This window comes from Lithobates pipiens, unplaced genomic scaffold, assembly GCF_037356315.1.
Source record: "Lithobates pipiens isolate NorthernLeopardFrog02 unplaced genomic scaffold, aLitPip1_a1.2 Scaffold_24, whole genome shotgun sequence".
Lineage (NCBI taxonomy): Eukaryota > Metazoa > Chordata > Amphibia > Anura > Ranidae > Lithobates > Lithobates pipiens.
The window spans coordinates 24,316,339-24,330,340 of record NW_027507786.1 but is presented as its reverse complement, the minus strand read 5'-3'; the positions used below and the strand labels follow the sequence as shown (position 1 = coordinate 24,330,340).

Here is a 14,002-nt window from a genome sequence, read left to right as displayed (position 1 = left end):
TCCCCCCTCTCCACCCTCTGACTTCCAAGGCCCAAGAACAGTGTTCCCCTCTCCACCCTCTGACTTCCAGGGCCCATGAACAGTGACCCCCCCTCTCCACCCTCTGACTTCCAAGGCCCATGAACAGTGACCCCCCTCTCCACCGTCTGACTTCCAAGGCCCATGAACAGTGACCCCCCTCTCCACCGTCTGACTTCCAAGGCCCCTGAACAGTGCCCCCCCCTCTCCACCGTTTGACTTCCAGGGCCCATGAACAATGACCCCCCTCTCCAACCTCTGACTTCCAGGGCCCATGAACAGTGACCCCCCCTCTCCACCATCTGACTTCCAAGGCCCATGAACAGTGTCCCCCTCTCCACCGTCTGACTTCCAGGGCCCATGAACAGTGACCCCCCTCTCCAACTTCTGACTTCCAGGGCCCATGAACAGTGACCCCCCTCTCCACCCTCTGACTTCCAGGGCCCATGAACAGTGACCCCCCCTCTCCAACCTCTGACTTCCAGGTCCCATGAACAGTGACCCCCCCTCTCCAACCTCTGACTTCCAGGTCCCATGAACAGTGACCCCCCTCTCCACCCTCTGACTTACAGGGCCCAAGAACAGTGTCCCCCCTCTCCACCCTCTGACTTCCAAGGCCCAAGAACAGTGTTCCCCTCTCCACCCTCTGACTTCCAGGGCCCATGAACAGTGACCCCCCCTCTCCACCCTCTGACTTCCAAGGCCCATGAACAGTGACCCCCCTCTCCACCGTCTGACTTCCAGGGCCCCTGAACAGTGCCCCCCCCTCTCCACCGTTTGACTTCCAGGGCCCATGAACAATGACCCCCCTCTCCAACCTATGACTTCCAGGGCCCAAGAACAGTGACCCCCCCTCTCCACCCTCTGACTTCCAGGGCCCATGAACAGTGACCCCCCTCTCCACCGTCTGACTTGCTGGGCCCCTGAACAGTGGCCCCCCCTCTCCACCCTCTGACTTCCAGGGCCCATGAACAGTGACCCCCCCTCTCCACCCTCTGACTTCCAGGGCCCATGAACAGTGACCCCCCTCTCCACCGTCTGACTTGCTGGGCCCCTGAACAGTGACCCCCCTCTCCACCGTCTGACTTCCAAGGCCCATGAACAGTGACCCCCCTCTCCACCGTCTGACTTCCAGGGCCCATGAACAGTGTCCCCCTCTCCACCGTCTGACTTCCAAGGCCCCTGAACAGTGCCCCCCCCTCTCCACCGTTTGACTTCCAGGGCCCATGAACAATGACCCCCCTCTCCAACCTCTGACTTCCAGGGCCCATGAACAGTGACCCCCCTCTCCACCGTCTGACTTCCAGGGCCCATGAACAGTGACCCCCCCTCTCCACCCTCTGACTTCCAAGGCCCATGAACAGTGACCCCCCTCTCCACCGTCTGACTTCCAAGGCCCCTGAACAGTGCCCCCCCCTCTCCACCGTTTGACTTCCAGGGCCCATGAACAATGACCCCCCTCTCCAACCTCTGACTTCCAGGGCCCATGAACAGTGACCCCCCTCTCCACCGTCTGACTTCCAGGGCCCATGAACAGTGACCCCCCCTCTCCACCCTCTGACTTCCAGGGCCCATGAACAGTGACCCCCCCTCTCCAACCTCTGACTTGCTGGGCCCATGAACAGTGGCCCCCCCTCTCCACCCTCTGACTTCCAGGGCCCATGAACAGTGACCCCCCTCTCCACCGTCTGACTTCCAAGGCCCATGAACAGTGACCCCCCTCTCCACCGTCTGACTTCCAAGGCCCATGAACAGTGACCCCCCTCTCCACCGTCTGACTTCCAAGGCCCATGAACAGTGACCCCCCTCTCCACCGTCTGACTTCCAGGGCCCATGAACAATGACCCCCCTCTCCAACCTCTGACTTCCAGGGCCCATGAACAGTGACCCCCCTCTCCACCGTCTGACTTGCTGGGCCCCTGAACAGTGGCCCCCCCTCTCCACCCTCTGACTTCCAGGGCCCATGAACAGTGACCCCCCTCTCCACCGTCTGACTTCCAAGGCCCATGAACAGTGACCCCCCTCTCCACCGTTTGACTTCCAGGGCCCATGAACAATGACCCCCCTCTCCAACCTCTGACTTCCAGGGCCCATGAACAGTGACCCCCCTCTCCACCGTCTGACTTCCAGGGCCCATGAACAGTGGCCCCCCCTCTCCACCCTCTGACTTCCAGGGCCCATGAACAGTGACCCCCCTCTCCACCCTCTGACTTGCTGGGCCCCTGAACAGTGGCCCCCCCTCTCCACCCTCTGACTTCCAGGGCCCATGAACAGTGACCCCCCTCTCCACCGTCTGACTTCCAGGGACCATGAACAGTGACCCTCCTCTCCACCCTCTGACTTCCAGGGCCCATGAACAATGACCCCCCTCTCCAACCTCTGACTTCCAGGGCCCATGAACAGTGCCCCCCCCTCTCCACCCTCTGACTTCCAAGGCCCATGAACAGTGCCCCCCCCCCTCTCCACCCTCTGACTCCCAGGGCCCAAGAACAGTGTCCCCCTCTCCACCGTCTGACTTCCAAGGCCCATGAACAGTGTCCCCCTCTCCACCGTCTGACTTCCAGGGCCCATGAACAGTGACCCCCCCTCTCCACCGTTTGACTTCCAGGGCCCATGAACAGTGGCCCCCCCTCTCCACCGTCTGACTTCCAGGTCCCATGAACAGTGACCCCCCTCTCCACCGTCTGACTTCCAAGGCCCATGAACAGTGGCCCCCCCTCTCCACCGTCTGACTTCCAGGGCCCATGAACAGTGACCCCCCCTCTCCACCGTTTGACTTCCAGGGCCCATGAACAGTGACCCCCCCCTCTCCACCCTCTGACTTACAAGGCCCATGAACAGTGACCCCCCCTCTCCACCGTTTGACTTCCAGGTCCCATGAACAGTGACCCCCCCTCTCCACCCTCTGACTTCCAGGTCCCATGAACAGTGACCCCCCTCTCCACCGTCTGACTTCCAGGGCCCATGAACAGTGACCCCCCTCTCCACCCTCTGACTTCCAGGGCCCATGAACAGTGACCCTCCTCTCCACCCTCTGACTTCCAGGGCCCATGAACAGTGACCCCCCCTCTCCAACCTCTGACTTGCTGGGCCCATGAACAGTGACCCCCCTCTCCAACCTCTGACTTCCAGGGACCATGAACAGTGACCCCCCCTCTCCAACCTCTGACTTCCAGGGCCCATGAACAGTGACCCCCCTCTCCACCGTCTGACTTCCAGGGACCATGAACAGTGACCCCCCTCTCCAACCTCTGACTTGCTGGGCCCATGAACAGTGGCCCCCCCTCTCCACCCTCTGACTTCCAGGGCCCATGAACAGTGACCCCCCTCTCCACCGTCTGACTTGCTGGGCCCCTGAACAGTGGCCCCCCCTCTCCACCCTCTGACTTCCAGGGCCCATGAACAGTGACCCCCCTCTCCACCGTCTGACTTCCAGGGCCCATGAACAGTGGCCCCCCCTCTCCACCGTCTGACTTCCAGGGCCCATGAACAGTGGCCCCCCCTCTCCACCCTCTGACTTCCAGGGCCCATGAACAGTGACCCCCCTCTCCACCGTCTGACTTCCAAGGCCCATGAACAGTGACCCCCCTCTCCACCGTCTGACTTCCAGGGCCCCTGAACAGTGCCCCCCCCTCTCCACCGTTTGACTTCCAGGGCCCATGAACAATGACCCCCCTCTCCAACCTCTGACTTCCAGGGACCATGAACAGTGCCCCCCCCTCTCCACCGTTTGACTTCCAGGGCCCATGAACAGTGACCCCCCTCTCCAACCTCTGACTTCCAGGGCCCATGAACAGTGACCCCCCTCTCCACCCTCTGACTTGCTGGGCCCCTGAACAGTGGCCCCCCCTCTCCACCCTCTGACTTCCAGGGCCCATGAACAGTGGCCCCCCCCCTCTCCACCGTTTGACTTCCAGGGCCCATGAACAATGACCCCCCTCTCCAACCTCTGACTTCCAGGGACCATGAACAGTGGCCCCCCCTCTCCACCCTCTGACTTGCTGGGCCCATGAACAGTGACCCCCCTCTCCACCGTCTGACTTGCTGGGCCCCTGAACAGTGGCCCCCCCTCTCCACCCTCTGACTTCCAGGGCCCATGAACAGTGACCCCCCTCTCCACCCTCTGACTTCCAGGGCCCATGAACAGTGTCCCCCTCTCCAACTTCTGACTTCCAGGGCCCATGAACAGTGCCCCCCCCTCTCCACCGTCTGACTTCCAAGGACCATGAACAGTGACCCCCCCCTCTCCAACCTCTGACTTGCTGGGCCCATGAACAGTGACCCCCCTCTCCACCGTCTGACTTCCAAGGACCATGAACAGTGACCCCCCCCTCTCCAACCTCTGACTTCCAGGGCCCATGAACAGTGACCCCCCTCTCCAACCTCTGACTTCCAGGGCCCATGAACAGTGACCCCCCTCTCCAACCTCTGACTTCCAGGGCCCATGAACAGTGACCCCCCTCTCCACCCTCTGACTTCCAAGGCCCATGAACAGTGGCCCCCCCTCTCCACCGTCTGACTTCCAGGGCCCATGAACAGTGACCCCCCTCTCCACCCTCTGACTTCCAGGGCCCATGAACAGTGACCCTCCTCTCCACCCTCTGACTTCCAGGGCCCATGAACAGTGTCCCCCTCTCCAACTTCTGACTTCCAGGGCCCATGAACAGTGACCCCCCCTCTCCAACCTCTGACTTGCTGGGCCCATGAACAGTGGCCCCCCCTCTCCACCGTCTGACTTCCAGGGACCATGAACAGTGACCCCCCCTCTCCAACCTCTGACTTCCAGGGCCCATGAACAGTGACCCCCCTCTCCACCGTCTGACTTCCAGGGACCATGAACAGTGACCCCCCTCTCCAACCTCTGACTTGCTGGGCCCATGAACAGTGGCCCCCCCTCTCCACCCTCTGACTTCCAGGGCCCATGAACAGTGACCCCCCTCTCCACCGTCTGACTTGCTGGGCCCCTGAACAGTGGCCCCCCCTCTCCACCCTCTGACTTCCAGGGCCCATGAACAGTGACCCCCCTCTCCACCGTCTGACTTCCAGGGCCCATGAACAGTGACCCCCCCCTCTCCACCGTCTGACTTCCAGGGCCCATGAACAGTGGCCCCCCCTCTCCACCCTCTGACTTCCAGGGCCCATGAACAGTGACCCCCCTCTCCACCGTCTGACTTCCAAGGCCCATGAACAGTGACCCCCCTCTCCACCCTCTGACTTCCAGGGCCCATGAACAGTGACCCCCCTCTCCACCGTCTGACTTCCAAGGCCCATGAACAGTGACCCCCCTCTCCACCCTCTGACTTCCAGGGCCCATGAACAGTGACCCCCCTCTCCACCGTCTGACTTCCAAGGCCCATGAACAGTGACCCCCCTCTCCACCGTCTGACTTCCAGGGCCCCTGAACAGTGCCCCCCCCTCTCCACCGTTTGACTTCCAGGGCCCATGAACAATGACCCCCCTCTCCAACCTCTGACTTCCAGGGACCATGAACAGTGCCCCCCCCTCTCCACCGTTTGACTTCCAGGGCCCATGAACAGTGACCCCCCTCTCCAACCTCTGACTTCCAGGGCCCATGAACAGTGACCCCCCTCTCCACCCTCTGACTTGCTGGGCTCCTGAACAGTGGCCCCCCCTCTCCACCCTCTGACTTCCAGGGCCCATGAACAGTGGCCCCCCCCTCTCCACCGTTTGACTTCCAGGGCCCATGAACAATGACCCCCCTCTCCAACCTCTGACTTCCAGGGACCATGAACAGTGGCCCCCCCTCTCCACCCTCTGACTTGCTGGGCCCATGAACAGTGACCCCCCTCTCCACCGTCTGACTTGCTGGGCCCCTGAACAGTGGCCCCCCCTCTCCACCCTCTGACTTCCAGGGCCCATGAACAGTGACCCCCCTCTCCACCCTCTGACTTCCAGGGCCCATGAACAGTGTCCCCCTCTCCAACTTCTGACTTCCAGGGCCCATGAACAGTGCCCCCCCCTCTCCACCGTCTGACTTCCAAGGACCATGAACAGTGACCCCCCCCTCTCCAACCTCTGACTTGCTGGGCCCATGAACAGTGACCCCCCTCTCCACCGTCTGACTTCCAAGGACCATGAACAGTGACCCCCCCCTCTCCAACCTCTGACTTCCAGGGCCCATGAACAGTGACCCCCCTCTCCAACCTCTGACTTCCAGGGCCCATGAACAGTGACCCCCCTCTCCAACCTCTGACTTCCAGGGCCCATGAACAGTGACCCCCCTCTCCAACCTCTGACTTCCAGGGCCCATGAACAGTGACCCCCCTCTCCAACCTCTGACTTCCAGGGCCCATGAACAGTGACCCCCCTCTCCAACCTCTGACTTCCAGGGCCCATGAACAGTGGCCCCCCCTCTCCACCGTCTGACTTCCAGGGCCCATGAACAGTGACCCCCCCCCTCTCCAACCTCTGACTTGCTGGGCCCATGAACAGTGGCCTCCTCTCTACCCCCTGACTCCCAGGGCCCACTAACAGAAGCCCCCCTGTACGTACGTTGGAAACCTCCTGGCCCCAAAGACAGCAGCCCCCTCATTACAATTTGATGTCCAGGGCCCATGAACAGTGTTCCCTTCCACACCCTTCAACCTCCTGAGCCCAGGGATAGCAATAGGTCCTTTGCCCCCCTCCCTGACTCTATGGCCCCCGCCTCTGTCTCCCCCATATACTCTATGGCCCCGCCTCTGTCTCCCCCATATACTCTATGGCCCCGCCTCTGTCTCCCCCATATACTCTATGGCCCCCGCCTCTGTCTCCCCCATATACTCTATGGCCCCCGCCTCTGTCTCCCCCATATACTCTATGACGTTATGTAATCTGGATCTGGTTGCATGGTACAAATCATCGTCACATTATTGTTCCTCAGTTATGAGATCCTGAGGGGCAGTATATAACCCCCGGGGCGGACCTGGTAGTGACTTCTCTGCCGGTGGCATCTCCTCATTACTCTCCCATTAAATCCTCGTTAACGTTCGAGGAGAAGTTGCGCTGATGCGGGGAATCCGCGAGATCCAGTCCATCTGCTGCTAATGGCTCAGCTAACAAAACCAATTACCGCCCCCCACCCTGAACCGTCGTCACAATTTCCAGATGAATGATTTGTAGCTTTTCAATAAAACCGTTTTACAGTCACTTCCTGGCAGAACCACCACGAATAAAAATACATTTCACCATCGTCACCCCTCCCCCGAGGATACCGCCACACTCACACAGGGCATTCAAGACTATTGTTAGTAAATTGGAGATATATCTCCCTGTGTGTTGTATTCCCGGCACCAGGACAATGGCGGATGTCACTCCGTTCTCCTCTTCTCTCCCGCAGCTCTCCTCGTCTATTGGGCTTTGGCCTTCATCACCAAAACCATCAAGTTTGTCAAGTTCTGGGACAATGGCGTCTGTTTTCTTCAGCTGCGCTTCTGTCTGACCGGATTATTGGCCATTTTCTATGGGATGCTCTTAGCGGTGGAGATTAATGTCATCAGAGTGCGGGTGAGTCCTGAATATCCTTCCTCTACCATTTATACAGGAAGTGAGGAGGGTGACATCATCCAATGTGTCCGTAATAGTGGAAGAACTGTGAATACTGGTGGGGAAAACTCACCACTTCAATCCCATCATCTCCTGACTATCCCATCCTCTCCCCACCACCCCATCATCTCCTCACCACCCCATCATCTCCTCACCATCCCATCATCTCCTCATCACCCCATCATCTCCTCATCACCCCATCATCTCCTGACTATCCCATCATCTCCTCACCACCCCATCATCTCCTCACCACTCCATCATCTCCTCACCATCCCATCATCTCCTCATCACCCCATCATCTCCTCACCACCCCATCATCTCCTGACTATCCCATCCTCTCCCCACCACCCCATCATCTCCTCACCACCCCATCATCTCCTCACCATCCCATCATCTCCTCATCACCCCATCATCTCCTCACCACCCCATCATCTCCTGACTATCCCATCATCTCCTCACCACCCCATCATCTCCTCACCACTCCATCATCTCCTCACCATCCCATCATCTCCTCATCACCCCATCATCTCCTCACCACCCCATCATCTCCTGACTATCCCATCATCTCCTCACCACCCCATCATCTCCTCACCACTCCATCATCTCCTCACCATCCCATCATCTCCTCACCATCCCATCATCTCCTCACCATCCCATCATCTCCTCACCACCCCATCATCTCCTCACCACTCCATCATCTCCTGACTATCCCATCCTCTCCCCACCACCCCATCATCTCCTCATCACCCCATCATCTCCTCACCATCCCATCATCTCCTCACCACCCCATCATCTCCTGACTATCCCATCCTCTCCCCACCACCCCATCATCTCCTCATCACCCCATCATCTCCTCACCATCCCATCATCTCCTCATCACCCCATCATCTCCTCATCACCCCATCATCTCCTCACCACTCCATCATCTCCTCACCATCCCATCATCTCCTCACCACCCCATCATCTCCTCACCACTCCATCATCTCCTCACCACCCCATCATCTCCTCACCACCCCATCATCTCCTCACCATCCCATCATCTCCCACCACCCCATCATCTCCTCACCACCCCATCATCTCCTCATCACCCCATCATCTCCTCACCATCCCATCATCTCCTCATCACCCCATCATCTCCTCACCATCCCATCATCTCCTCATCACCCCATCATCTCCTCACCATCCCATCATCTCCTCATCACCCCATCATCTCCTCATCACCCCATCATCTCCTCACCATCCCATCATCTCCTCATCACCCCATCATCTCCTGACTATCCCATCATCTCCTCACCACCCCATCATCTCCTCACCACCCCATCATCTCCTCACCATCCCATCATCTCCTCATCACCCCATCATCTCCTCACCACCCCATCATCTCCTCACCACCCCATCATCTCCTGACTATCCCATCATCTCCTCACCACCCCATCATCTCCTCACCACTCCATCATCTCCTCACCATCCCATCATCTCCTCACCATCCCATCATCTCCTCACCATCCCATCATCTCCTCACCACCCCATCATCTCCTCACCACTCCATCATCTCCTGACTATCCCATCCTCTCCCCACCATCCCATCATCTCCTCATCACCCCATCATCTCCTCACCACTCCATCATCTCCTCACCACCCCATCATCTCCTCACCACCCCATAATCTCCTCACCATTCCATCATCTCCTCACCATCCCATCCTCTCCTCACCACCCCATCATCTCCTCACCATCCCATCATCTCCTCACCACCCCATCATCTCCTCACCATCCCATCATCTCCTCACCACCCCATCATCTCCTCACCACTCCATCATCTCCTCACCATTCCATCATCTCCTCACCATCCCATCATCTCCTCACCATCCCATCATCTCCTCACCATCCCATCATCTCCTCACCATCCCATCATCTCCTCACCACCCCATCATCTCCTCACCATCCCATCATCTCCTCACCACCCCATCATCTCCTCACCACTCCATCATCTCCTCACCACCCCATCATCTCCTCACCACCCCATCTCCTCACCATCCCATCATCTCCTCATCACCCCATCATCTCCTCACCACCCCATCATCTCCTCACCACCCCATCATCTTCTCATCACCCCATCATCTCCTCACCACCCCATCATCTCCTCACCATCCCATCATCTCCCCACCATCCCATCATCTCCCCCACCATCCCATCATCTCCTCACCATCCCATTATCCTCTCCTCACCACCCCATCATCTCCTCACCACTCCATCATCTCCTCACCATCCCATCATCCTCTCCTCACCACCCCATCATCTCCTCACCACCCCATCTCCTCACCATCCCATCCTCTCCTCACCACCCCATCATCTCCTCACCATCCCATCCTCTCCTCACCACCCCATCATCTCCTCACCATCCCCATCACCTCCTCACCATCCCATCCTCTCCTCACCACCCCATCATCTCCCCACCATCCCATCATCTCCTCACCATCCCATCATCTCCTCACCACCCCATCATCTCCTCACCACCCCATCATCTCCTCATCATCCCATCATCTCCTCACCATCCCATCCTCTCCTCACCACCCATCATCTCCTCACCATCCCATCACCTCCTCACCATCCCATCATCTCCTCACCACCCCATCATCTCCTCACCATCCCATCATCTCCTCACCATCCCATCATCTCCTCACCACCCCATCATCTCCCCACCACCCCATCATCCCCTCACCATCCCATCATCTCCCTCACCACCCCATCATCTCCTCACCATCCCATCACCTCCTCACCATCCCATCATCTCCTCACCACCCCATCATCTCCCCACCATCCCATCATCTCCTCACCACCCCATCATCTCCTCACCATCCCATCATCTCCTCACCACCCCATCATCTCCTCACCATCCCATCATCCCCTCACCATCCCATCATCTCCTCAACCATCCCATCCTCTCCTCACCACCCCATCATCTCCTCACCATCCCATCACCTCCTCACCATCCCATCATCTCCTCACCATCCCATTCATCCCCTCACCATCCCATCATCTCCTCACCATCCCATCATCTCCTCACCACCCCATCATCTCCTCACCATCCCATCATCTCCTCACCATCCCATCATCTCCTCACCATCCCATCATCTCCTCACCATCCCATCCTCTCCTCACCACCCCATCATCTCCTCACCACCCCATCATCTCCTCACCACCCCATCATCTCCTCACCATCCCATCATCTCCTCACCATCCCATCATCTCCTCACCACCCCATCATCTCCTCACCATCCCATCATCTCCTCACCATCCCATCCTCTCCTCACCACCCCATCATCTCCTCACCATCCCATCATCTCCTCACCATCCCATCCTCTCCTCACCACCCCATCATCTCCTCACCACCCCATCATCTCCTCACCACCCCATCATCTCCCCACCACCCCATCATCCCCTCACCATCCCATCATCTCCCCACCACCCCATCATCTCCTCACCACCCCATCATCTCCTCACCATCCCATCATCTCCTCACCATCCCATCATCTCCTCACCATCCCATCATCTCCTCACCATCCCATCATCTCCTCACCACCCCATCATCTCCCTCACCTCCCCATCATCTCCTCACCACCCCATCATCTCCTCGCCACCCCATCATCTCCTCACCACCCCATCATCTCCCCACCACCCCATCATCTCCCCACGACCCCATCATCTCCTCACCATCCCATCATTCCTCACCACCCCATCATCTCCTCACCACCCCATCATCTCCCACCATCCCATCATCTCCTCACCACCCCATCATCTCCTCACCACCCCATCATCTCCTCATCACCCCATCATCTCCTCACCACCCCATCATCTCCTCACCACCCCATCATCTCCTCACCATCCCATCATCTCCTCACCACCCCATCATCTCCTCACCACTCCATCATCTCCTCACCATCCCATCATCTCCTCACCCACCCCATCATCTCCCCACCCCCATCATCTCCCCACGACCCCATCATCTCCTCACCATCCCATCATCTCCTCACCATCCCATCATCTCCTCACCACCCCATCATCTCCTCACCACCCCATCATCTCCCCACCACCCCATCATCTCCTCACCAACCCATCATCTCCCCACGACCCCATCATCTCCTCACCACCCCATCATCTCCTCACCATCCCATCATCTCCTCATCACCCATCATCTCCTCACCATCCCATCATCTCCCCACCACCCCATCATCTCCTCACCACCCCATCATCTCCCCACGACCCCATCATCTCCTCACCACCCCATCATCTCCTCACCACCCCATCATCTCCCCACGACCCCATCATCTTCTCACCACCCCATCATCTCCCCACCACCCCATCATCTCCCCACCACCCCATCATCTCCTCACCACCCCATCATCTCCCCACCCCATCATCTTCTCACCACCCCATCATCTCCTCACCATCCCATCATCTCCTCATCACCCCATCATCTCCTCACCACCCCATCATGCTCCTCACCACCACCCCATCATCTTCCTCACCATCCCATCATCTCCCCACCACCCCATCATCTCCCCCACCACCCCAATCATCTCCTCATCACCCCATCATCTCCCCACCACCCCATCATCTCCTCACCACCCCATCATCTCCTCACCACCCCATCATCTCCTCACCACCCCATCATCTCCTCACCACCCCATCACTCCTCACCACCCCATCATCTCCTCACCACCCCATCATCTCCTCACCATCCCATCATCTCCCCACCACCCCATCACTCCCCACCACCCCATCATCTCCTCATCACCCCATCATCTCCCTCACCACCCCATCATCTCCTCACCACCCCATCATCTCCCCACCACCCCATCATCTCCTCACCACCCCATCATCTCCTCACCATCCCATCATCTCCCCACCACCCCATCATCTCCCCACCACCCATCATCTCCTCATTCACCCCATCATCTCCCCACCACCCCATCATCTCCTCACCACCCCATCATCTCCTCACCACCCCATCATCTCCTCACCACCCCATCATCTCCCTCATCACCCCATCATCTCCCACCACCCCATCATCTCCCCACCACCCCATCATCTCCTCACCACCCCATCATCTCCTCACCACCCCATCATCTCCTCACCACCCCATCATCTCCCCACCACCCCATCATCTCCTCACCACCCCATCATCTCCTCACCACCCCATCATCTCCTCACCACCCCATCATCTCCCTCACCACCCCATCATCTCCTCACCACCCCATCATCTCCCTCATCACCCCATCATCTCCTCACCACCCCATCATCTCCTCACCACCCCATCATCTCCTCACCACCCCATCATCTCCTCACCACCCCATCATCTCCTCACCACCCCATCATCTCCTCCCCACCCCATCATCTCCTCACCACCCCATCATCTCCCACCACCCCATCATCTCCTCACCACCCCATCATCTCCTCACCACCCCATCATCTCCTCACCACCCCATCATCTCCTCACCACCCCATCATCTCCTCATCCCCATCATCTCCTCATCACCCCATCATCTCCTCACCACCCCATCATCTCCTCACCACCCCATCATCTCCTCACCACCCCATCATCTCCTCACCATCCCATCATCTCCTCACCATCCCATCATCTCCTCATCACCCCATCATCTCCCCACCACCCCATCATCTCCCCACCACCCCATCATCTCCTCACCACCCCATCATCTCCTCATCATCTCCTCACCACCCCATCATCTCCTCACCACCCCATCATCTCCTCACCATCCCATCATCTCCTCACCATCCCATCATCTCATCACCCCATCATCTCCTCACCACCCCATCATCTCCTCACCACCCCATCATCTCCTCATCACCCCATCATCTCCTCACCACCCCATCATCTCCTCACCACCCCATCATCCCCTCACCACCATCATTCTCACCACCATCATCTCCTCACCATCCCATCATCTCCCTCACCACCCCATCATCTCCTCATCACCCCATCATCTCCTCACCACCCCATCATCTCCTCACCACCCCATCATCTCCTCACCATCCCATCATCTCCTCACCACCCCATCATCCACACCACCCCATCATCTCCCTCACCACCCCATCATCTCCTTCACCATCCCATCATCTCCTCACCATCCCCATCATCTCCTCACCACCCCATCATCCCCTCACCACCCCATCATCTCCTCACCACCCCATCATCTCCTCACCTCCCATCATCTCCTCACCATCCCATCATCTCACCACCCCATCATCTCCTCATCACCCCATCATCTCTCACCACCCCATCATCTCCCCACCACCCCATCATCTCCCCACGACCCCATCATCTCCACACCACCCCATCATCTCCTCACCACCCCATCATCTCCCCACCATCCCATCAATCTCCTCACCATCCCAATCATCTCCCCACCACCCCCGGTC

At 58.5% G+C, this 14,002-nt stretch overlaps 1 protein-coding gene across 5 annotated transcripts in view; it reads left to right on the top strand.

Moving 5' to 3' along the window:
- ABCC8 (ATP binding cassette subfamily C member 8) overlaps nucleotides 1-14,002 on the top strand; it is a 163,841-nt gene that overhangs the window by 42,584 nt on the left and 107,255 nt on the right. For all 5 annotated transcript variants that reach the window (XM_077453709.1, XM_077453707.1, XM_077453708.1 and 2 more), the window contains exon 4: nucleotides 7,358-7,524. In XM_077453709.1, the coding sequence (XP_077309835.1) occupies nucleotides 7,358-7,524 (167 nt within the window). The remainder of the gene's footprint in view (nucleotides 1-7,357; nucleotides 7,525-14,002) is intronic.